This window comes from Stegodyphus dumicola, chromosome 6, assembly GCF_044657685.1.
Source record: "Stegodyphus dumicola isolate Sdum_Otavi_A_Nest chromosome 6, ASM4465768v1".
Classification (NCBI taxonomy): Eukaryota; Metazoa; Arthropoda; class Arachnida; order Araneae; family Eresidae; genus Stegodyphus; species Stegodyphus dumicola.
This window is the reverse complement of record NC_140773.1, coordinates 61,265,448-61,291,952: the sequence shown is the minus strand read 5'-3', so window position 1 is coordinate 61,291,952 and position 26,505 is coordinate 61,265,448. Positions and strand designations below refer to the sequence as shown.

The 26,505-nt window shown below is 34.1% G+C and overlaps 1 protein-coding gene across 3 annotated transcripts in view; it reads left to right on the top strand.

Moving 5' to 3' along the window:
- LOC118185355 (uncharacterized) overlaps nucleotides 1-20,282 on the top strand; it is a 50,837-nt gene extending 30,555 nt beyond the window's left edge. For 2 of the 3 annotated variants that reach the window (XM_035355196.2, XM_035355197.2), the window contains exons 3-5: nucleotides 6,318-6,398; nucleotides 12,725-12,916; nucleotides 20,057-20,282. In XM_035355196.2, the coding sequence (XP_035211087.1) occupies nucleotides 6,318-6,398; nucleotides 12,725-12,916; nucleotides 20,057-20,100 (317 nt within the window). In that variant the 3' untranslated portion in view covers nucleotides 20,101-20,282. The remainder of the gene's footprint in view (nucleotides 1-6,317; nucleotides 6,399-12,724; nucleotides 12,917-20,056) is intronic. The other variant, XM_035355198.2, reaches the window with a different exon arrangement.
- Nucleotides 20,283-26,505: the final 6,223 nt, after the last annotated feature.

Here is a 26,505-nt window from a genome sequence, read left to right as displayed (position 1 = left end):
AGCATGTTGCAGGCAGCATAGTGATTGGAGTACGGAGCAAGTCCCGTTTTAATCGTTCTGTTCACCGACGAGTCCTGTTTTAGCCTAAATACCGATTCTCGTCGTACTTTCATATGATGAGAACCGCTACCTACCCTCCAATGTCCGCCGCGAAATCAACAACTACGGCGTGGCGGTTAATGGTTTGGGTAGGCATCACATTGGATGGCCGCACACCTCCCCACGCCTTTGACAGTGGCTCTGTGGCCTGTATGGCTGTAAGAGGGGACCATACCCCCGATTAACCCATTTCTTTTATGTCTTCTGAAACCGCTGTTTCAGACCTTCAGACTCTCATAAGTGTTACACACGACCATGTGTATCTATTATAACTGTTGAATGTTTATTTTGTTTGAATTATATCAACCTATGTTCACAAAATTTTATTAAAATCTGTCCAGTAGTTCTGGAGATCGCAGATCAAATATGAAAATTCTCTTTAATTTTTTACACCAGTGTATATTTAAAAGAAGCTGGAATTGCGAAAAAGAAATAAATGAAATTAAACTTCTTCAACGAATATATTACAACAAATTTTGTACAATGTAACTTGAAGAGTCCGAAAAGAATGAAGCATTTCGCTGCTGGCGATAGTTTTGCAATCGATTATAAATACATCCTCGTTGTCGTTGATTAATTCATTAAGTGGCCTGAAGCTATCTGTTTCTGATAAAGAAGCTGTCACAGTAGCAAATGTAATGATACAGCATTGGATTTCGAGGTTTGGAGTGCCTCTTCAGTTACATTCCGATCAAAGAAGCAATTTTACCTCAGCTATAATTAAACAACTTTGCAAACTACTCCGCATAGACTAAACCCAAACGACACCTTTACATCCACAGTCAGACTGCGTGGCAGAGAGGTTTAATGGAAAAATTCTTAATAACCTTTCGCTAATGGTTTCCAGAAACCAACAGGAATGGGGCCAGAAGTAACCTGTTTTTCACTGCGCTAAGGTAGTGCTCTGCACAAGACTGCCAGATATTAATCACCTCTAATACTCTTCTGTCGGAATCTCCCTACTTACTTACTTACTACCAGCTGAGTTGCTGTACCGCCTGTTATATGACTATCAGCATTTGTACTCAATTGATGGAGCATTCTATTGTCACTAGGCCTGGCCAAAAATCTCTATGGGATATTAAAATTTGTAGCGGAATTTCTAAAGTTACTTCGGAGGATGGGTATTTGTGACCTATGGTTATTAAAAAGGCCTCGCCAAGACTGTGCTGAAAGGGGATTTAACAATGCTTTATGCATTGTGATTCTGAGTTTACAGAGAATGTTTACTCTAGAAATCAGTGGTAAGTTGGAAATAAGAAGTTGTTCAGATGCATTCGACTGAACAATATCAACTGAGTATATTGATGTACATCATACGTGCTGTTTACATATTTACAGAGTTCCTGATTAATATTTGCTTGTCTCATTCCTAGTAGTCATTTGTGTTATTCATTTACTTACGGTTCTCTTACCATTTACATATGTACAGTCTGCCTGATAACTGAAGGTAACGCTGAGAAATACAAATCAGTGTGTAGCGTTGTAAATTTATGTGTTCATTGAAACACATGTGCGGTTCACTTCCTCAGAGCCTCAATTTATATCTGCTTGACATTTTGTACCGGTTACTGGTACAGAACACTTGAAAATGGGGCTAGAAGACCTGTTGTTTGGCCTCTCTCTGGATGGGCTATCATCACCTGAGGTGTATTTAAGTTCTCCAGGCACGGTTTAAAATGAAGCACAATTTTGATGCCTCCCTTTTCTTTAAGCAATGATATAGTAAACACCTTTCCCCCTAGGCACTGATTGAAAAGCATAAAAAAATTAGGTATTTACAATAAACTCTTAATCGAGCAAGGATTTGCGGAACGCGATTTCACATGTAAGTATAATTATCTTAACTTTTTTCATTTAATTTTTACAGCGCTAGAATTTCATTCATATACGATTCAACAATTAACAATGAATACTTGATGGCATCAGCTCTGGTTAGATGCTAACAATTTTAAAGGATTTCCATTGACTGCAAATGAAGCCTAAGTAATCACACAAATTGCGAAAATAATTCGTAACGAAGGATTTTCAACCATAGGAGGAGAAAGTCAAATAATTAATCGAGATGTAAGGTGTGAAAAATTGGTTGATCTTATAACACCAGCTGACGGTCGAAACAGTGGTAACGAAGAAAATAAAATGCCTTTAACTTAGGCACAAGAACTATTTGATTTTGCAATGGATATTTATCCAAATTAAGAAAGAAGATGACGCTTAATGACAGGCATTAACAAAACTCCCTGCTGCTTCCCGCAAAATGTTTTAAAAGCTGTGTGCCAAGCAAAGAATCACCAGCTTTTTAAAAAATAATTATATCAATACTTATCAAGCAGTAGTAAAAAGCCTTTCGCTAAACATTTTTTTTACCTTTTAATAACAATAATACTTTTATGCGCATAATTTCTTAATATGAATTGTACTTAACCTATTTTTTTTTTTTTTCATAGACAATTAATTTGGCAAAACGCGATTTTGCCGTACGCTCAATGGATTTGTAAAGTAACCCCGCATTTACTAAGGGTTTATCGCATCGCATTTGTATTGCATCCAATTATTAATTAAAACTTTTAATGCAATGCAGAAATAATATGGCAGATATTAACGGTTTTGTAAAATATTGATAGTAATGATCCTGCAAACATGCACAAATAGTATGCTGCTTGGGCTTACTGGATATCGCTGCAAATACGGATCTGTGATCACGTTTTTTAGAATAATGGAGGAATAGTTTGTAAATGCCGATCTCTTGGAATAGAAAAATGACTCTACATGCAATTTGGACTAATTTGTGTGAGGTTCGACTGAGATAATATGGTAAGATTCTCGTGAAAATGTGTTACTGTAGTATTTATATAATCACGTTAAAGTTTCACTTTGTTTTTTAAAGTGGTAAAGCAACCACATTTTCTAAATGTGTCCTTTTGCCAATTGCTTTTGAAGACTTCTTTATTATAATTTTGAATCAGTAAAGGCCCCTTTACTCTAGCGGTGCGATAACCATATCGTTTCCGATCTACCGTTTTTAATTAGTTATTTGTTTTGTAAATGATTTTTTAGATTTTTAAATTGGTCTTTGTTTTAATCATTTCCTTTACCTGCCATTTTATCGCACGTTTGAACCTAAAAATAGCGTTTCAGTGAAACTATCTAAGAAATAAAGCGGTAGACCGCATGCTACAGGGAATATTCATGCATTTTTAGAATGAATTTGGGGCCATTTAATTAATGTTTAAAATGCAATGAGCATTTTTTAAAGTGTTCGATCTGATAGATTTTTTTTTTTTTTTTTTTTTATTTTTTTTTTTGGATGCTGCGTCGTGATTTCCATGATAGAAGCATTTTTCGTAAAATATCCGGAGATACTGATTTCTTATTCCTCTTCCAATACTTTGCAGAGTCCATCAATGGCAGTGGGTTTGTTTTTAGAAAAAGCTCTCGAAAGGCACAATAACAATAGTCCATAAGTAAGATGTGTGTGAACTTTGCAGGAATACGTTGAAAGGGTATATGTACGATATATTGTTACGAATTTTGTATTTAGATAACTAATTTTAGTAGAATTACAATTAAAATTGTTATATTTTCCCGTGCAATGCAGCGTGAGACAAATTTTAAGAGAAGCTGTGCCGAAAAAATATGAATACAGGGGCACGTGCATTTAATATTGAGTAAATTGTTATCTCGGTAATTTGTATAGAAACTGAATAAATGTAATTGATTGCTATGATAGCTGTAACCGTAATTCCATCCTCTCATCCTCTTATTGCTTTCCAGTAATTTCGAGAAGTACAAATTGCTAGAAATATCTCACGCGGCCTGTGAAAAACTATTTAAGGCGAAGAGAGAACATCTCTTAATTTTGAACTTCTAGACGGCATGGATGTTTAATTTTACATCTCTTCATGTAAGATGACTGAACTAGTTAAATCTAGACTCGACAGATAGCACCACATTACAGTGACTTTTCATTATGTCTCGCTTTGCTCCGACCTGTTTGGTTTGTGGCCCCTCTTTCTCCAGCTTCCTCCGATTTCTCTTCAGGCATTTTCCCACGTCCCGAATTTTATACGTCATGTGTCTTCTGGCTTTAATTCAAGAACCGGCAAAGTTGCATCTTCAATAGTTTGGTATGTTAAAGTATCTAAGTTCTAAGTTATAAAATGCGATAAGTTGCGAGTTCAGCGTGAAATCGGATTAGCATTATCTTTGCATTGCACTGTATTTTAACGTTTTCAGTAGCCTGTTGTATAATTACTGATTATATTGCATGATATTGTGAACACTTGTACGAATATCTCTGAGGAAAATTTCAGCGTTTTGTTATATTTCTTTTGATAAGAATAAATTTTATTAACCTTTTATCGGATTTGTGCATTCAATCTATTACGAATGCGTACGCACGCAACAATATTTTCATTTTTCCAATTTTTCATTTTTTTTAAGCAATGCTGTGGTACTTTTAGAATTATGACTTGTTGCTTTATTTTGATGAAGTTTCATTCTTTCAACGTCATTGAGATAAATAAATGAAATTTCTTCTGTAAATATCGGACGTAAAACATTTTCACACAGGAGTCTACGAAATGTTCTTCTTTAAGCCGCATGCCTTGGCAGAAGATGGTGAACATTACGTTTTTGACCATTTTTAAGTTCTAAATCTTAGTTTATTATTTTATTTAATATTGCTGCAGATGTATTTAAAGACTTTGCGAATGATTTCTGCTTCGGAGTGATTTTTTTTTTCTTGCTAGGAAAGATTTAATTTTAGAAAAATTAAAAACAATACGTACCTTTTCGGGTATTCGTTTGGATTCTTCTTTCCATGCAGAAGTTATGACTGACGGTTTTTGCCTTTCCGATCAAAAATGTTGCTCCTTCCTCTTCGGAAAGCGCAAAAAACTATCCTTCGATCCACAGTTTATTTATATGCAACATTTTGAAAGAAGAATAAATTTAAAAGTAGCGGACAGTATTCCTCATTTCAAATAATAAGCTGCTGCTAGAAATTTTCATTCAAAGCATTTGCTTTTTTAAAAAATCCTTTATCGAAATCGTACTAAAAGGACTAAGGATCTTGATTCCTTCAGAAAGGCAGCCAGATCTCCGTATCTCACTGTATTTCCTAGTAATCAAATAGTCCCCAAATTGTCCACTCATCACCGAGACGATTTTCTTCACTACCTCTCATCACTAGATTAATCATAGTCAGATTCTTCTTGGCATCAGCAGCAATACTGCATTTAACAACGATTTTAAATAACCGCTATATGATTAATGTTTTATAAATTGTAATTTACTTTCGGCTGCGGATGTACATTGATATCCAAAATATAGGAAAAACCTGAAAATATTAAGTAAATATGTTTGCTCAATTAAGCATTGCGTGCCTAATAAGGTTTAAAAGCACCTTTTGGTGTTGCTTGCTTTTGGAATGGAGGTCTACAGGATCTGAATCGTTGTAATAATTATTACCATTCTTGTGCTAGAAACCGCTCCTCTTCCTTGAGAGGTGCTGGGGGAAAAAAAGGCTATCTATCCAAAGAATATTTATCTCCTTAGAGATTCTTTGATCTATCTCTCAGTGTTTTACAGCACATACAGTAGTGATTCAACGCTATTTAAACTTGGTAATTTTACAGCTTAAGGAAGAAGTATAACTTCATCTTCATGTTCTTTAAACTACTGCTGAACAGTTTGACATAAAATGATGACATTATCATTTTGAACGAAGTAGTTACTCTTAAAAAACGTGTCTGCACCATAACGAACTTAAAATGGTTAAAATAGTTATATAATCGATATTTATTCTTTCTTATAAGGGAATGATTGGATCTGCTGCAAACCATGAAATAACTGCCTAAAACATAATTCGGCCACAACCATATTTTACTGTAGGAAACGCAGAGTCTGGATCGCAAGTTTCTGCTGGTGTTCTTCATAGGTGGAAAAGAGTATTAAGGTTGCTTCAGATAAGAACTGATTTTTTTTCCACTAATGAACATTCCATGTTTAAAATTCTTTGCGCTAATTTGTCTCTAGTTTCTTGTCTCTAATTTGCATCTACTTGAGATAGCAGTTCTGACTTAAATATCTAGTTTGATGTAATCTCGTGTATTCCATCATATTTGAACTAAAAAGGTGAAAAGAAAAATAGCATAGCCACTTTGCACATTTAATCTCCATCTTAACATTTTTATTAATGTATTTCTTAATTTTAGAAATTCAGCTACACAAGCAAGGAATTATTACAAATGAAGAAGAAATGTTCCTTCCTGAACACATTTGTCCTGGTTATACAGGTAAAAAGAATTTTTTAGTCATTTTGTTTAGCCTCTGATAGGCTAATTACAAACCTCAGTAATTCGAAATGCATTTTAAAAGTTTAGTTTTAAAATTTTTTCTAAAAGTTTAATTAAAATATAATTTAAATCTAAATTATCGGTATTGATATAGGTATGCGTAAATACTATATATGTAATGAATTTTTATTAAAGGCTTACCTCAGGATACTGCAGTTTATGTTCCAGTTACACTATAATAAGGTGAATTTTTAATAAGAAACTCAAAAAAATTCTGAGATTTCCCATTGCATATAGGAAAAGATATTTATATTTTACATGCTTTATTCTGTAGAGAAATAATGTTAATACTCCTTCTAATTATTTGAGTGGTCACTAGAATTTCGTTCTTTGAACTTCCGATAAGAACTTTCCATTTGCATTTACAATTCGATGAACTGTTGCTATTCGAAGAGTTTCTCTTTAAGAATAATTATTGCTGCAGGCTAGGCAAAACGAGAAATGTTTGAGTTAAAACAAAGGTATTTAAAATAAGTTTCCCTGCGCCACTAGGAGTCGAATGGTTAAACCGATTAATACAATTAGTTAGACTTAAGTTCGACCCAAGGGGTGAATCGACTGGCTTCATCATTGGTTTTCATGATTTTATCCATGCATAACATCAATACTAGCCAGTTTCCCTTAGGAAGTCTTCCACGAAGGCATCCCTTCTCTTAGACAGCTAGTCCTTGTGTACTTTGCTGTATCCAAACAACTTAACCCAATCTAACTTACATACGGTTCTGTCGATTATGAAAGTTGGTGGCTATACCGCCAAACATGCACAAAATTCCGACGAAAATTTTAAGGGCCAAATTAGTCAGACATGGATATAGCGTATAACTTGAATAAGTATGAGTTTCGCCTTACTCATCGCCACTGTTTATCGTTTCCAAGTGAGGTTCCATTATCGTGCCCTTTAACGCCCACATTTTTCACGGCAGGATCCCTAATTTTGAAAGACGCTATTCTGCATGCTATTCCATTAAAGAGCATGTTTCAAATTGTAATCCAGTTTTCAAAATCCAAAGGGGAAGCAGAGAAACAGCGGTTAACTTATATTCCTTTTTTATAAAAACAAAACTGACTTTTATATGACTCATCGCGGTTACATAAAACTATGGAGAAGATCATAAAGGCAGTTCACGATACGGTTTAGCTAAGCTAACGAACACGTCTCGCACACCTGAAATTGCTTCACGGTTTCGAAAACCACTCTTTCTTCAGTTCAAAAATCTGAACTTCACGTATGGCGGAGCTAAAGCAGACATATTAAACCGGCTCCTTTAGCTCAGATATATCCCAGTGTGAACGGCTGTTTAGAGTGTCTTGTGATGCCACGCTTATCCATCATTGACGCTAAACAATATTACTTGTCATACTCTTATTACTATCGAAAATGTTCGTGGGAAAGTGCGTAGGTACAAAATGAATTAACAATTACCCCTCTTTGATCTGAGGCAATTGTACGATTATACTCTACTTTTTTAAGAAGTTATCGAATGTTTTAAATGTTTTTTTTTTTTTTTTTTTTTTTTTTTTTTTTTTTTTTTTTTTTTTTAATGGTGATCTCAAAAACAAAATTTGAATTTTCGTGTCACCACAAAATCTTCTACGAACGGTGAAGTTTTTATAAAAGCGAATTTGTTTCTTTGCACTCAGAAGTAAATCCTCTCATGCTACAGTAGCGTACATTGGAATGGAGAAGAGTGTGTGTGTGATTATGGCAAAGCCTCGAGGGCTATCTGTCTCAGGGGAGGGATGCCTTCGTGGAGGAATTTCTAAGGGAAACTGGCTCGTATACACGTTACACATGGCGTTCGCGGGATTCGAAGGAATGGAGAAGGGAAAGGTTAGTAAACTACACGGTGTGCTCTTCTCTGAAGTGACTGACACCTCTGCTCAGAAACAATTTTTTTCAATACTCCCTTTGTGCCTTCGTTTCTGCTATTTTTAGTCCAAAGGGGTTTTGTCCCTGAAGGATTATTGTTTTCGTTTTGCGATTTTGCGTTGAAAACTTTGAAAGGCTGTATCACTTTTCAAATCGTTGCCACCAAATACTATCGCCCTGTATTATATTTGAAGAAATTGAATAATGAAGAATCTGCATAAATGTATGATGTTTCTCGCATTGTGATAAAACAACGGTACCTAGAGCCATCCGATTTTGAATGACGTAATCCTACTGCGAATACGGACATCTTAAAGCCCAAATTTGAAATTTGGAATTTGTTTTATTATCAATTATTTTGTAAAACTTTAATGAAGTTTTGATTAATAAACTCAACGATTTAAAAGCCAGCATTGGCAATATTCTACGGGGAAAAAACCTTTTTATTTCCAAAGCGCAAAGTTATCCGCAAAGCAATCAAGAAATTGCAGTTGGGAAGTTCATAGTAATATATACACTATTTTACTGTTATCCACAGAAGCAAATGTTATGCAAATAATAACTTGGCTCCCAGATTTAAAAAAAAAAACTAATTTTTTCAATACAATTCTAAATTGTCCAAAACGACAGATTTTTAATACAATTCCAGTCTATACAAACTGACAGGTATTCCATAAATATAAAGCACATGTTCCAAAAAGTGCTATAATTTATTCCATTACATGTATCTAATTTTGCTTATAAAATGGCTACGATATTACACAATATCTTCGAGTTGTTAAAAACGTCTACTGAAACACAGTAACTAATTCCGAATTATAATAAACATGAAATACATAATTCTTCAGTACATATTATTTACCAATCAATCATACCATATAAATACACATGTTTCAAATGCTGCAACTAAGTTTTCATTACAGTTAGAATATTTACCTATCAATCGTACTGTATAAATGCACATATTTCAGATACTATGGTTAGTGACCCTTACTGGCGTAGCGATGGATCCGAACTCGAATCCCGGAGAAGGCATGGTTGTAACTGTCCATCCCTTCATAGGAAGCAACGGGGGCCACCTATTAGGTGCTTTCATAATGAAATGACCATCACTTTCGGGTTTGTTTGCAAGAAAATTTCGCATCCAAGCAGTAGTATTTTCCTCATCCTTTTCTATTTGCACAGTCTACTTCGCACAGCAAAATGTTCGTCTAAATGTTCATCTATTTTATCTGTTTAATTGTGTTTATCTTTTTTATTTGATATTTTATGATTTCCATTTGTTTTGGGGTTAGGAATTTGTGCACAAACTGCTGTTGTAAAATTTAAAATTAACATCTGTGGTACAGGAACGAATTAATGCATTTCATATTAATTCCAATTGGAAAATTGTTCCGTTTACGAACATGCAGTTAACGGATGGCCTTCAAAAACAAATTAAGTTCGTGAATCGAAGTTGCACTGTACTTCTATTTATCTAGTAAAAATGCAATATCATCACATGATGTCTGTTCTTTCCCGCTACGGAATTAAATTCCTTTCAAACTTTCTTTTGCCTGAATCCTAAAAGGTCCCAATTCTAAAACTAGTCTAAAAATTTCTAATGGTTTGGTTACATTATTTGTAATATTTTTTTTTCCGAAAAAAAAATATATATTGATTTCTCTCTCACACACAGTGTCTGCGTAACAAAAACTCTCTGGTGGCAATAAATCAACTTTTGCTTTTTAGTTGCGAACCAAGGAATTCAGAACTTTCTTCTGCAGGTACAAATGCTGTTGTCAATCAAACATAGGTATAGTAATGACTCACATCAGACGATTTATGTGATGACTGCTATTTCTGCAAAATATATCTTGCATGTTATATAGAAATAGCAGTCCCCATAATAGTTTTGCGTTTTCTTCAAGCCACTGGAATAACAAAGGAACTGAAGAAGTTTTATTATACTTTTTTTTTTCCAAAAGTTAGAATATTCTGCGAGGTGCCAATAGCTTATTTTGGCTCCCAAATTTAAAACCAAAATAATAAAGCTTGCGCTTTTAACAAAGCTTGTGGAACTATATAGAAAGCTCCGTATTGTAAAACCTGCACATTAATCACTAGTTTGCAGTCTCAAAGACGCTAGTTCCCAATATATTGGAAGATGTTAATTCCCAGAGCACTAAATGTTGAAAGAGGTCTCCAAGAAATTCAGATCTGGACTTTCCTTATGAAGTCGCTCAAAAATCCTTGGTTTGCGCAGAGAAGGATCTAAAAATCAGTTGGCCTGGTCTCAGATTGATTCCACTATCATCGAACATATGTCAACTGTCATCACTTCCATCATCTTCCACTGCGTCATAAGCAAGGTAAACGTCATTTTGAATATATTCTATAACGTTCCCATGCAGCCACTACATTCACTGGAATCAACAGCTAAGATGAACATCCAATGTTCACAGGTTCTATACACTTGGCTCCTACAGAACCATTTTTACTTTCTTGTACTAAGGAAGCATTGTAATCACGAAAAATTTCGGGTATCATATTTCAAAGAAAATATACATTTTGACCGCCATCGAATGCAATTTAACGATGTTTTTGAATTACATCTGTATGTAAGGACAGAATAAAGGACTCTTTTTACCCAAACGAATTATAAAACGTATTCAAAATGGATTCAAAGAGATTTTTTCGCGGCGTATGTACGTATGTATCTCGCATAACTCAAAAACGAATAGCATCAGAACGTTGAAATTTTGTATGTGGGACTGCTATAACATGCAGATGTGCACCTCTCATTTTGGTTGCAATCAGCGCCCCAAAAGTGTATAAATATATATATCCTCTCTGTTAGTCGGTTCAGTGAACTCAGTTTCTTTATTCTTATATGTTTGTAAATTGTGCATTTTTTGCTTAAAAACGGCTGAATTATGTTGTTCTTATCTTCCGGTTAAGTTTATTATACCTTTAGTTAACCTGCGTGTTATAGTTGTAGAATTATCAACAATTTAAAATTGTTTAAGTGCGGCTAAGCCTATTTGTTTTACCATAGCAGCCATATTTGTTTAGCAGAATAGTGGATTTGATGCCAATCTAGAGAAACTAAGCTTCACAAAGTAACATCTTTTATTGTTGCGAATTAAATTATGCTTAATTCATTCTGGAATTATCGTTTGAGTTATTAAATTATTCCATATATTGACTGTTCATAGTGTCCACAACAAATTAAGTCAGTTTTTAGGCCTTCAGTGTCTTTTTTCTGAGTGAGACCAAAAGTAAACTTTCAGTTTTGTGCACCGAAAAACCTGCCTTCTTGCCCACTGGCCGAATTGCTCGTTTTTGCGTAGAAACTAATTTTAAATTGTAAAAAAAAAAAAAAAAAAAAAGGGAATTGTTTTAACCGTATTTGGTGTTTTATGTTTTCCTATATCTTTCAATTTTTAATATTGTATTTTGAGATTTTATGTATTTTAGCCTTGTCGCAGATTGATTAATGAATTAATTGAATGAGAAATATATCTCTAATGAAATTCGAGGAACTAAGTTTAAATGAAATGCAGCAAAAAATGCGTATAATTTCATATTCCGTTCAAGGAAGTCATGTTGTGTACATATCAGATTTTTGTAAGTTGGGATTTAAATTGGCTGTTGTTATTGCTAATCTCAGTGACTCAGACGCAGAGCCTCTGTAGCATTCTCGTGAATGGTTTAAGATGAAGCGAGCTCGCATTTGTATTTTGCCAAGGCCTTAGGCGTTGGCAAATGACAAATGCGTGCTCTGTTTGATGACCAACTCCATCGCAATTTCCATCGAGAACACTTCAGTTACGGAATTCTGAAAGCCTTATTACCTCATAACGCTTTTCTGTCGAACGGGCTTTGGCTGGACGGATTTTAAGTGCCTCCTGATGTAAATGCCATGGATCTCTGCTATTACAACCATCCATGTTTTCTTTGGTATTCGAACCCAGGGTAGCAATATGATAAAGGATAGCTTTGAACTAATAATAGTGTGGTGTATAAAATATATGAATTGCACTGAGCTCATGATTTGCGTTTTCTGTGTTTAGTTTTTCTCTTTGAAATTTATGGAAGTATGATAATTAAAGACTAATTAATATACTAAAGAATCAAAATGCTTATTATAATTTTAAGTATTTTAAAGCACCTTTTCATGTTTGCCTTTAAATAACCACAATATGTATTTATATAGCGTTTTATATTAGTTTTAACTTATCTTAGTACGGTTAACGTCTGTGTTATATAAAAAATCAAATACGTAAAATTTTCCGTATGTTGCATGGAAAAAAAGGGGGAAGAAAGGCATTATATTTGTTAATAAAATCGCGATTATGGATATAGAACAAAATGATAATTTTTACCTTTCTAATGGAATTACTTTTCCGAAAAGGCTGCCTTTCCTTGAAGAAGAAAGGCCTTCCACTTAACATTTGTTGTGATGAAGTACTGCGGTCCTTGGGCTGCCATCAGGATGCGTATCAGATAACAGAGAGCAGGCAAGAGGATCCTTTCCCTGGACCCCCACCTGTCATCGACCATACCCAAGATGCAGGAAGACTAAAAGATGGAATGTGGCTCAGATGTGAGTGTTCTAAATTCATTATTTAGAATAAAATCTGGTAGAACTGCTAAATTTTACGATAGTTTATTCCCTTGGTTGTCAGGCGGCCGCCTGACAACCAAGGGAATAAACTACCCGGGTTTAACTAACTACCCGAATAAACTACCCAGGTTTAACTAACTACCCGAATAAACTACTCGGGAACTCGGGATTTTTTTTTTTTTTTTTTTTTTTTTTTTTTTTTTTTAAAGTCGGGAAACACTAAGCTTTGTCATTTCTTTTGCTCAGAACGCTTACAGTACAACATGAACCGTAAAGTAGGGTGATCAAACATTTTGAAATCAAGGGTGCAAGAGGGAATAAAATATATTACTGCCAAAAAATAACTCCATTATTAATGAGGAAGAGGGAAAAACGAAACTGTGTTGCGGCGGCATTGTGGGCGCGGTATTGACCATTGTTTCCTCGAAGAGTTACTTTTATAAAAAGAATAAAACACCTAAATTGGTTGATGCAAATATGTTTATTTAAAAATCGTTTAAAATTACATTACTTAAAAATATTATCAAATTTAATACGGTACATGAGTTTGAAAATCTTTGCATGTTTCTGCAATACTGGGACGAATAAATAAGTAAACACCTAGCATTCTCGTTTTCTAAATTTTCAGGCAGTGGCGTTCCTTTGTTTTAATAATCGTTTTAATACCACCGTTGAAATTCCAGAATCCTAACGATATGAAATGGAAAAAAATAATAATTTTTTTATAATAATCGGGTATTCATCTTTTTTTAACAGAGGTTCAGAATTTTTCAGAAATAGTTTCAATGAATTTTAATTTTAATCCGCGATCTGAAGGGAGCGGTATCAGTTCTTCTTCATTCAAAGTATAACTGGAGAAGTCGGGAGAAACAAAAGGATATTTTATCTAATCGAACTGTTCAGTGTTTAAGAATGGGAAATATTTTTCAAAATTATTCTTCTATTACAGTTAAATTTTCAAGTATTAGTAAAATCGCTATTTCAATTGTATCTGGCATGAAAGGAAACTTTTTTTTTTTTTTTTTTTTTTTTTTGTGTGTGTGTGTGTTTATTTCTGTTTTGTGCCTCTTCCATAGTAAAAGTCTTTTTTTCATTGGACATTATTTGTCAATCGATGTAATAATGTTTTTATTATTTCCTTCCGTACTTATATTGACAATATGAAAGTAAACGAAAATATCAACTAAATAGCTAAATTACTTAACCAGTTATCATTTTTCAGATATTTTCGAAAAGTTTCGTGTTTCTCTTTTCGCAGAAAATTTAAACAGTAATTTAGTTCTTAACTGCGGCATATGCTTTAAAAATCTTTCTGCGTGAGAGCCACCTCCTGTTTACTTCTTCACACAGCAGTGTGAAGAAATAAAAATTCGTAGTCTACTTCCATAGATGAACAAAATTGTAATAAAATTAACCATGGAAACAGTTTGATCCAATACTTCGTTTAGATTTTTAGGCATTGTCTGTCAGAAACAGGTGCAAAAAGCAAGGCATTTCGGGCATCATAGTGATAAAATATTATGTACTGCTGGCCATTAAAACGGCAAAACCAGGAACGAATGATTTGACAAACATCAAAATCACATGAAAGGAAGAAGAGATTGGGATATGCAGATGGTTAGTATTTCAGCGCATTTAGACGACGCAGGATGGAGAAACGACATCTGAAGCACTGCATAAAAGAAGAGTTGTGTAATGGATTTCTCATTCGGAAAGCGCTTTGTAAGGTTAGAGTTTGCTCAGAATATCGTGTTATGCCTCGAATAATAAGAACAAATGCTTACCAGCAAGTGTCGGAAATCGATAGAAGGTAGGATCGTTGTTAGTCGAGAGTGTGGATTATCGTCTCATGATATCACCCGTCGCACTGGTGGACATCCAACCATTGTCATGCGACTATGGAATCAATTAGTTGCTGAGGGTCATACTGAACGGCATGCAGAATCTCAGCGCTCTCTCCTGATTAACGCCCGAGATGACGGACATATTGTGAGGTCAGTCCTGCGAAACCGTACAACCATATAAAGGACCATTAGTTAGGGAATGGGCATGTTTGCAGCAGAGCCAGAATCCACTCGTACGATGCGTCGACGTTTACAGCAACGTGAACCATCAACTTTACCTTGACAATGCAGCATAGAGACAGACGGCAACTCTGGTTCGCCGAACCAGATTACACAGGGTAACGAATCTGGTGCGCCGAACGACAAAGCTGGATACAGGTGTAGCACAGTGTCATCTTTTCAGACGATTCCCGCTTCTGCGTGCAGTATTCTGATGGCCGTAGACGTGTCTGGAGGCTCCAAAGAGACTGCACGTTGCCTGCTTGCATTCAGTATCGGCATAGGGACCCTTGTACCTGGCGTGATGGTTTGGGCAGCCATTGGGAACACGAGACGCACATCTTTAGTTCGGATCGACGGTAATTTGAACACATATGAGTACATTTCTAAAATCTAACGTCCAGTGGTTGTACCCTATCTTCGAGGCCTGCCAAACTCCATCTTCCAACAAGATATCGCAAGTTGTTATTGCATTATCTTGTTGGACACACATGTTGCACGTCGTGCTCTGACCTTCCTGGATACACAGGGTATTCGATTGCTGCTCTGGCCTGCACGGTCTTCAGATCTATCACCCATTGAAAACATCTGGTGATGGGTTGCTGAATGACTGGCTCGTCATTCCCCTCCAGCTAATACAGTTAATGCAGTGTGGCATAGATTTGAAGCAGCATGTAATAAGTTGCCCGTTTCTGTCATCAAAGCCCAGTTTGACTCCATGCCTAACTGATTAAGGGCCGTTTTAGTTACCAGGGGAAGTAGCTGTTTCTACGGATTTCGTAACTTGTTCAAACTCAAAAGTTGCTTACAAATTTAATAATTTTGTCTTCATGCCATACTGTTTACGTGCAATAAATATCTTTTTTCGTATTTACTTTCCTTCATGACATTGCAATTTTAATGACTAGCAGTGTATTTGAATTCATTGTTTTCGCTAAAATCAAAATCCTGTGACTGATCTCATTAGAGATGTTTCTTCATCAGTACAAATGCCGAAGCATTGACTCCATGATAATTTTAACGCAATTTTTTTTTCAAACTGTTGTCAACGGTTTGAAAGAGTTGTGTTGACTCTAAGTGGTCCTCGTAGTTTGCTTTTGTAGTCCTCCTCCCAGATTTTCAGAATTGCCCTGCTATTTGTAAACGAAACTAACAAGATTTTACTTCATTTGACTAAATATTCTAGCATAGCTTTCCATATGTGATTAAGTATTCTTTTCATATGTGACTAAGTATTCTTTTTCATATGTGACTAAGTATTCTTTTTCATATGTGACTAAGTATTTTTCATATGTGACTAAGTATTCTAGCATAGCTTTCCATTGTATTCTCAAATCTAAATTATTTAAATTTCTGAGTATCAAGTAATTCTTTGACTGTTCTCAGTGCCCATGAGAAATTAGAAGGATTTAAGAGGAAACTTGATTTATGGGTTAATCAGAGAAATTTTTTAACATTTCCAAACTTAAAATCTTCTTTAGAATTATATTGTTACTGCAAAGAATTATACAATGACGTATGTTCGCATCTCTCGAAATTCTGAGCTCGCAAATTGAAACTTATTTTCAGTTGGTAAGCAAACGAATATTCATAGGTTCTTGATCTTTTCCATTGCGATTTTGAAGATAAAAAACTATCATTGAATGTAAGGGAACAGTTAATTTAAATTTCTAAATACGTGGGACTTAAAATGAAATTCCAAGCAGAAGGTAAGGTTAATTTGGGGACCTCATGACTAGTGAAAACGGAATATAGTGAACTGTGTAATGATGCTAAAAAAGTTTAATTCAGTTTCCGTCTACTTATCTGTGTAGGAAAGAGTTTTCAGTACTTATTCAAATAAAAACAAAGAATTGAAATTAACTTGATGAATGTGCCGATCTCAAACATTAGCTTATTTACACTCATGTCCATAAATTAAGGATAATTCGGAGTCAGGCGGAAATCGAACTCTAAAATAAATATATCACCTGTAAAACCACTACACGCATCTTCAAGAATCATATGCAAGTTTCAGGAAGTAACCAGATGACACCGATTGTACGTCACAATGACGAGAGTGTAAGAGAGTGATATATAAGGAATACAGGCAAAGAAGTAAAATTGTTCGCAGGCGCTTTATAAGCATTTCAGTGCAATAACCGATTAGTTATGACACAAAGGACGCATTTGGATTATTTTTTACGTGGTAGAATTATCGGCTGTCTGGAATGTGGGCGTACCCAACTGGAAGTATCAGACGAACTTGGAATTGCCCAGAGTGTCATCTGCAGGCTTTGGCAACGATTCCAAGATGATGGTAATGTGAGTAGACGTTACAGCACAGGTCGCCCCAGAGTTACAACGCCGAATGAGAACCGGTATTTGGCAGTTACTGCCAAAAGAAACAGGCGGAACACAGCCTCAGACCTGTCTCGTCAGCTCTCTTCAGCCACTGGTACGACAATTTCAGGGCAGACCATGTACAGACGCTTAGGACAGATTGGTCTATATGCTCGTAGACCTGTCAGATGCGTTTTACTTATTGCAACTCACTGTCTCCTGCGGTTAGCCTGGAGTAGAGAGTATGCATTGTGGATACCGCAACAGCGGGCTTGTGTGATGTTTTCCGACTAGTCCAGGTTTACCTTGCAGTCTGAATCTGGCCGGACTTTCACATGGAGAACTCCAGGTACCCGTTACCACCAAGAAAACATCATTGAACGAAACCGTTACGGTGATGCAGGAGTGCTCAATTGGAGTGGAATTATTCTGGGTTCCAGAACTGACCTGCATGTTCAAATTGGAACAATGACAAGCCAAATCTATCGGGACGTCATTCTGGAACAACATGCACGTTTGTTTCGGGGCGCGATGGGCGCACAATTTGTGTTTATGGATGACAACGCCCGTCCTCACCGTGCAAACATCGTAAGCGAATGCCTTCAATCGGAGGATATCACTCGTATGGACTGGCCAGCATTCTCACCGGACTTGAATCCAGTAGAGCACGTGTGGGATATGCTTGGCCGACGAGTTGCAGCCCGTCAGCCTCCTCCTACATGTCTACCGGAACTTCGGAGAGCATTGCTGTATGAGTGGTGAAATATCCCCCAAGATCAGATCGATAATTTGATACTCAGCATGCCTAGGCGTTGTACGGTCTGTATTGCATCGTCTGGGAAACATACAATGTATTAACAATCATACCAACCATGTAATATTGGTTTTTTGTAAATAGGTTTTTTTTCTTTTTTTTCTTTTTTTCTTTTTTTTTTTTTTTTTTTTGTAATTTGCTCCAGGGAGAAAAAATCGCAAATTTTTTTAATAATATCAAACATATAGCATCTTTTTTTTTTTTTTTTTTTTTTTTTTTTTCTCTCTTTACTTTTTGTTTAATAAATAAGCTTGACAAATAAGTCAAATTTGTTTTGCTTCTAACTTTTCCTTTGCCTGATTTTGCATTATCCTTAATTTATGGACATGAGTGTATATACATCCCAACATAAAACAGCTGCAAGAATCGACACGCTAATCCATGTCATTAATTAATCTGAACACCAACATTTTTTTTAATATTAGTTGATAAGGTAAAGATCATAAAAACTAAAATAATCATGAATCATTAAATAACAGTAAAACTTCTTTCCCGTTAACTTAATTGATATACTGTAAAATTAAATGCATTTTAACTAATTATATTTAAAAAATGTAAGTGTACTGATGGCATATGCTACACAGTAATATATGCTAAAAATTACTTTCGAAGGACCTAAGATGAAGGTGATGCACAAAACTTTCTAATTTCTAACAGTGATCTCCATTTGATAAAGTTTGCGAAGAGTGCAGAGGCTTCAAATCATGGTTTTGATCTACATGCAAAAACGTCAAATGCGAAAAGGTCAAATTAGTAGATATTTATTTCTGTTTTGTTTATGATTTCCTATTAGATTGAGATTTTAAAGTTGATAAAGTTTTAAAGTTGGCACAGACACAGGGCTATTCATATATTCTGTGAAACATTTTTAAAACGTCTAGCAAATAAACTGCACAGCTGATATTTAACGTTTACACTAAAGCATTAGTTGATCTAAAATATTTTAAGCTATTTCCCAAAATGCGTCCAGATTTTCTAATATGAAAAGCATTCATACCTCACTGGAAAATGGTTTATACGGGTATGCTAGAAAACTGATTGTGCCACACTTGAATGAAAATAGTGATAAACATACCTCTGAACAAGACAATTGTCTGGTTCATTACTTAAAACCACTTGAGAAATTATCTGAGTCAAAATTTGCCTTAAAGGCATGGATGATTTACTATAGAATCTCAACATAAAAGTACTGCAAGCTGAACAGAATGCACATGAAGGTGTGATGAAGTATTAATGCGGTTTAAATTGGTACACGTAAGAGACAAAAGGGATTATCGCATAGATGTCTTCCTATCAACAAAGATGGCTTACCCTGAACAATGTGAAGATGCAAAAAAGTCCTGGTAAATTTGACTATAGTTCAGTATAATAGAATGTAGCATCTGCTCATAGTTCATTCCCCAGGAAGTTTTAAATGTATCACATAATCATGAGTAACTCTGTATTCTTCAAGCGAATAGTCACGAATCATTATGAAGACTCAGGAATGTAAATTTAAACATTGAGTTTTGCCCATTCTTCTCTTTTCTACATAAAGTCATTCAGTTAAAAACGTAAATAAACGTAAAATAGTGTTCCTTTTTTTCCTGTCTTAGCCCAAAGGATGAAGTTTCTTTAGAAACTGTGCTGACCAGTAACTGCGCTTTGTTTGCATTATTTATAAAATCTAGTAAATTTTTGTCATAAGCTTACATGGATAATCAGCTTTAGGAATAAAACTGCCTATCATAGCATCGTATAATTTATGCAGAAATCATTTTTGGATCCAAAATAAAAAGATTTTGCTAATGCTCTTAGTCTTTGCTTTAAATTCATTTTAATATTATTTTTCTATAAGCATGGGACAAGCATGAGATTGAAAAATTCATAAACAAATTTATGATGAATCGCTCCTAATCGTAGCACTTATTTTTCTTGCAGTCCCTGAAAACTATGTCAATAGAGAGAACTTCAAATGGATGTAAAATTAAATTGACGGAAACTTCCTGTCTTGCAGACGCAGCACAAAGGGAAAGGATTGACTGAATTTGTTTACTTTCTAAACACACAGATTATTTCTTACTGATCTGATAAATCATGACTTTATAAATGTATTTTTCATTTATAGTGTTTCACTTTCGATAAATAAAGACACTTTTATATCTATTCTCTTATGTGAATATGTGCTCATCGTCAAATATCGAAGAACTCAAGAAGAAAATTCATTTCAATAATCTTAAAATCAATACTAATTTAATACATGTTACTTGCAAACCACTGTGTTAAAAAAATGAATAACCGTGTTGCCTTAAAATCAGACACCATTTATTTTTTGTTAATGAATTGATAATGGGCATTTCTAATAAGTACTAATACGAAATTTGTAAAGACCTTATTTTATTCTAACCAATTATTTTTAGTTCGACTTTCCTTTCCCTCCTGATTTCAGTTTCCTGCCGGAATGTAAATTTTAATGACGTAGTATGCAAAATCAAGTGTGTTCGAAAACAGTATTTCAGCTGCGTTCCAAAAGTTCGTAAAGAGTAGTAGCGGAGTTAGTTCCGAGTTTATGTTGCGTGTTTGTGACATAAACTCGGAACGTTGAGTGTTTGAATTACTTGTTGTAATTCAAACACTCAACATTCAGTGTTTGAATTCAGTGTTCATTCAGTGTTTGAATTACTTGTTGAGTGTTTGAACTCGTTGAGTGTTTGAATTAGCTCTGTATTTGGTTTAGACACCCTTCAGATTATATTGATATTCTAGGCTCAGCTTTGCTGTGTGCAGCCGATTTAGCGGTTTAGATAATTAAGGAGCCAGTCGTTAGCCATCCTAATTTATTGTGATTTTACATTTTTATTTTCTGTTCAGTTTAGTTTAGCCACAAATGGTGGTGAATTGTGAGCACCGAGTGCGTGCATCTTGTTACGTTAGTTTAAATAAAAATGTTAATTAAACCTTCTTCTGTAAGTATCTGTTCTTCAAAGACATGGCAAGAATTCGCTACTTCTACGTAGGATCTACAATTTAATCTTCTAAAAAGACATAAATTCTATAATTAACTAATTTTCAGCATGAAAATTCTACCGGAATTAAGGAAACCTTGTTTTACTTGTCTTTTCATCAATGTTTAAAATAATAAAATTAAAAATTTTATATAATTATGAAACATAACTGGTAATTTTTCCAAATTTGATAACATTTTTACATGTGGTATAAATAAAACCTTTTGCTACTTTTAACAAAAACGCAGTATTATACTTTTATAAAACTTAAAAAAATTGCAAGTTATCAAACTAAAATTAATTTATCTATTTTTTTAGCTTCTGATGACTGTTCATTTAATTAACCACAGATTTTGGAGTGTATTTATAAGTTTTTAAATTCGTAAATAAAATTCCAAATAAAAAGTAAAATGTGAATAGAAATGTTTCATGTTATGATTACAAAATTCTGCATTTGACAAATTATTCTTGTAAATTGTGGACTCTAATCAACGAAGCTGGGATTTCGGAGAATTTTATTGAAACATGAAGCCAACTTTTTCAGATGTCAGTTTACTGAAGTAAAAAATTGAACCTCATAAAGTGAAGTTTAATAGCAATGAGTTTTAGGCACTTCCCAGAACTACAATTATCATTCATCAGAAACAACTGTCTTTCTTTTGCTGTTAAATTATGGAATGGGTTAAGTGCAGAAATAGTCACGGTAGTTCCATCTTGCGGAATAATATGATAATAGTTTTGTACATTAAGGATCAGAGCTTAAATTGCACCAGAGCCCACCGGAGGCCGGCTCCGGTACTTCTTAGTTTTGGGGATGTATTCTAATTCTAGTCGGAGCGCACCGGAGCCCTAAATAAGAGGTCTCCGGCACTTTTTTATGTAACGGAACAATTATTTTAGTAGAAAGTTGATCTAGAAAATTTTATTTTTAGTAATAAAATTATATAAAAAATCGCTTATTAAATTTTTATTTATCTTTTTACATTCTATTTAATTTTAATTATTTAATTACTTTAATCTTTAATAAATTAATAATAAATTGTGAATTAATTAAACAATAATTACAAGTTAAATAATAATAAATTGTGAATTAATTAAACAATAATTACAAGTTAAATAATAATTAATTAATATTAATGATTAATATCAATTAAATAATTATTAATTAATTTGTTACTCATTAACTATTTAATTTTTAAATTATTAATGATTTTAATAGTCATTTTATTTATTTATTTACTCTTGTTCCTCTTTCGTGATGGTTTTTCTTAGGGCTCCGCACTTCTACTTTTAGAAATTAAGCCCTGTTAAAGATATTTTTTTTTTTAAGATTTTATTGATATTTTGTTAATTTGTGTACAGAATATCTTAATTGTGCATCAGTCTACGTTTTTATCTTGTATTTAATATTAAAACTTTAGTATACATTAGTTCAACTAACTTAAAGTAATAAATAGTTTGCACGCGTAATGCTGATTGCTAGTTAAAAAAAATCTGATGTGTACACCACATGACTTCCTTGTACGGTATATTAAATTATACGCATTTTTTCTTGCATTTTATTTAAACTTATTAGATTGAATTAAACCTACTTCGCCGATAGCGCATAAACCACAATAGAATAAATGCATTCTTTAAAATTCACTTTGTTTACCATAGCGACACTCTGGCGCTAGGTTTACTTAACAGTATTATATTTCGTTTATATTATAACTCAGAACGCACAAAATTTGTATCATTTAAAGAATTATCTAATCGTTGCCACATGTTCTATTCAAATACTATAATAAAGCTAGAACAATGTATAAAAGAAACTAAGCAAACAAAACAAAAAAGAAACCGTTTTTCACAGACGATTGAGTATTTCTCATTCAATTAATTCAGTTCTCACTTCGCGACAAGGCAAAAATACATAAAAACTCAAAATATCTCTATTAAAAATTACGAAGTAAATCTTAAACGCTTATTTCCTCGAAAAAATTCAAGAAAGTATTAAGCATGATTTAATTGGCAATAATAAATGAATGCGTTATCTTTGTTGTTGCGAAGGTAAGTTTCTCTAGGTTGGCAACAAATCCACTAGTCTCCTGTTTCAAATGTAAACATCAATGGCCGCCATCAAATTAGGCTTAGCGGCACTTAAACAATTTTAAAATTGTTGATAATTCTAAAAATATTGCATACAGATTTACTAAAGGCATAAAACCCTTAACCGGAAGATAAAAACAACATAATTCAATCATTTTAAAGCAAAAAATGTACAATTTACAAACATATAAGAGTAAAGAAACTGAGATCACTGAGCCGGGTAACAGAGTGGATATATTTATAAATATATTTATATACGTTTGGCGCGGCCGATTGAAACCAAAATACGAAGTGCACATCTACATTTTATAGTAGTATTATATACAAAATTTCAACGTTCTGAGGCTACTCGTTTTTGAGTTATGCGAGATACGTACGTACGCACGCACGTACGTACATACGTTTGTACAGACGCCACGAAAAATTCTCTTCAGAATTCATTTTAAAGCAGTTTTTTAGTTTTTTTGGAGGAAAAGAGTCTTTTATTCTGTCCTTACGTACAGATATCACCTGTGGTTGCTTGCTAAGTTCTTTTTATAATAATTTAAATAGCAAAAATCAAAAAGCAAGAATCAATATTTTCCATATATAACATCTTTATTATTCTTTGTAGCCCTCACTAACTCCTTACTGATTTCAGGCATGACAACCTTAGAAACTAAACTGAAACTAAAGGTGAAGTGAAAGTAGTAGTTATTATCTAGTAGAAGTAGTTGTAGTTATTATGACCAATAATAATTGTTGCCTACATCACTCCCCTACCAGTAACAAAGTTACGTTACTCTGAAAACATGGTGGGAGAGAAGATACAAATATCTATACAAATAACACTGATACAAATATATAAATTAAAATTATGTACACAAAAAAAGTATAATTAAGTTTTAAATTAATATGAAAGAGTTATAAGTTCAAGAAGAGTCAATAACGTCATTGAAACGAACTGGAAGTTTTACTTGTCTTCCACATCGTGTTAATTTTTTAGGTTGTTCTAGTTGCTGACTTGGCATTGATGTTTGCTTACTTGGCACAGATGTATGATCACTTTTTGAAGTTGGAGACAAAAGTTCATTAGGTTGTAACACAAAAGCTGGTTTTAACCTATCCACAGAGATACTAACTTGTTTAGTTTTAATTGATAGAAGAAAATATTTCGGGGTTCTTTGCAGTACCAAAAAGGGTCCTTCATATGGGGGCTCCAAAGGTTTTTTTTACTCTGTCAACCCGCAGAAACACATGCGAGCATGTGTACAAATCTTTTGGGATGAAAATCTTTTGTTTACATTTGGATTTGGATTGATAGGGTTTTAAAAGGGCCATCTGATTTCGAAGATTACTTACAAAATTATCATTAGATATTGGCATGTTTGATTCTTCAAAGAATTCGCCAGGTAATTTAATAGTTTTGCCATAAACCATTTCAGCTATTGTATACTTACAGTCCTCATGTAGAGCAGCTCGCAAACCCATAAGAACTGTTGGTAATGTTTCTGTCCAATGAAGAGAATTATGACATCTAATAGCTGTTTTTAAAGTACGGTGTAGACGTTCAATTTTCCCATTACTCTGAGGATGGTAAGAAGTTGTATGGTTTACTTTTACTCCACATAGCGAAGCCAAATTTCGAAACAGTTCCGAAATGAATGGAGTTCCTCTGTCAGTAATAACACAAGAAGGTACACCAAATCGTGTTATCCAATGTTCATAAAAGGCTCTTGCTATATTTTCTGCTGTGATATTTGATAACGGTACCACTTCCATCCAAGAGGTAAACCAATCAATACACGTCAAACAATAAGTGTATCCATTAGAAGGTGAATAAGGCCCAATTAAATCAATGTGCACAATACTAAATCTTTCGTCTGGTGCTTGATATTGAGAATATTCTGATTTTGTATGTTTAGTTACTTTATTTTTCTGACAATCGATACAAGTTTTAGCCCACTGTTTAACATCTTTTTTTATATCCGGCCAAATGAATCTTTTAGTAATCTCTTTTACAGTACTTCGGATTCCAGGGTGAGCTAAACCATGAATTGCATTAAATATTTTCATCCGAAAAGATTTAGGTATGAATGGTCTGATATTAGAAGTAGAGGTATCGCAATATAAGAGTTTTCCTGATGGTAATTGGTGCTGTTTAATATGCAATGATTTGGAATGTAATTTCAACTGTTGCAGTTCATCATCATTAATTTGTGCATCTGCTATCAGGTCAAAATCAACAACAGGTAAATCGATGTCCTCAATTCTAGATAGGCTGTCTGCAACCACATTTTTTTGACCACTTATATGGCGTAGGTTAGTAGAGAATTGTGAGATATATTGTAACTGTCTTAGTTGTCTGGAAGATGCTTTGTTATTATTCTGCTTAAAAGCAAACGTTAAGGGCTTATGATCCGTATAAATAGTAAAATTGTGGCCTTCAAGTAAATGTTTAAAGTGTTTAACGGATAAATATATACCCAAAAGCTCGCGATCGTAAGCGCTATAATTTTTCTGGGCATCATTAAGCTTTTTTGAAAAAAATGCAATAGGTTTCCATCCATTTGTTTCTTTTTGTTGAATAACTGACCCAATAGCCAAATCGGATGCATCTGTGAGAAGTTCCAGAAGGTAATCCGAATTGGGGTAGGCCATTAACGCTACTTGAGCAATATCTTGTTTACATTTTTCAAAACTTTTTCTGGTTTCATTGGTCCATAGTATTTTACGTCGATCTTTTTTTTTTTTTTTTTTGTAGATCCTTTCAAAAGTTTATGAAGAGGAGCTGGAGTTTCTGCGGTATTTTTAATGTAATTACGATAGAAATTGATCAGTCCTAAGAAGGAACGAAGTTGGTGTATAGTTTCTGGCAACGGATATTCTATGATAGCTTTAATTTTTTGAGGTAGAGGTTTTGAACGTTCAGCAGATATTTGATATCCCAAAAAGTCTATTACAGGTACTCCCAAAACTGATTTGCTAATATTAATTCGGAGACCATATTTATCTAAACGCTGGAAAACTGTTTTAAGATGTAAACGATGTTCTTCCTCGCAAGAAGAGGCAATCAACACATCATCCAAATATGGAAACACAAAGTCTAGGCCATAAAAAACTTCATTGATGAACCTCTGAAAGGTCGCGGGGGCATTTTTGAGACCAAAACTCATGACATTGAATTGGTAAAGACCAAAAGGTGTGATGATGGCAGTTTTTTCTTTATCTTCATCTGCTACTGGAATGTGAAAATACGCTTTAAAGAGATCAATTTTAGAAAATATAGTTTTATGAGTTAAAATATGTTGAAAATCT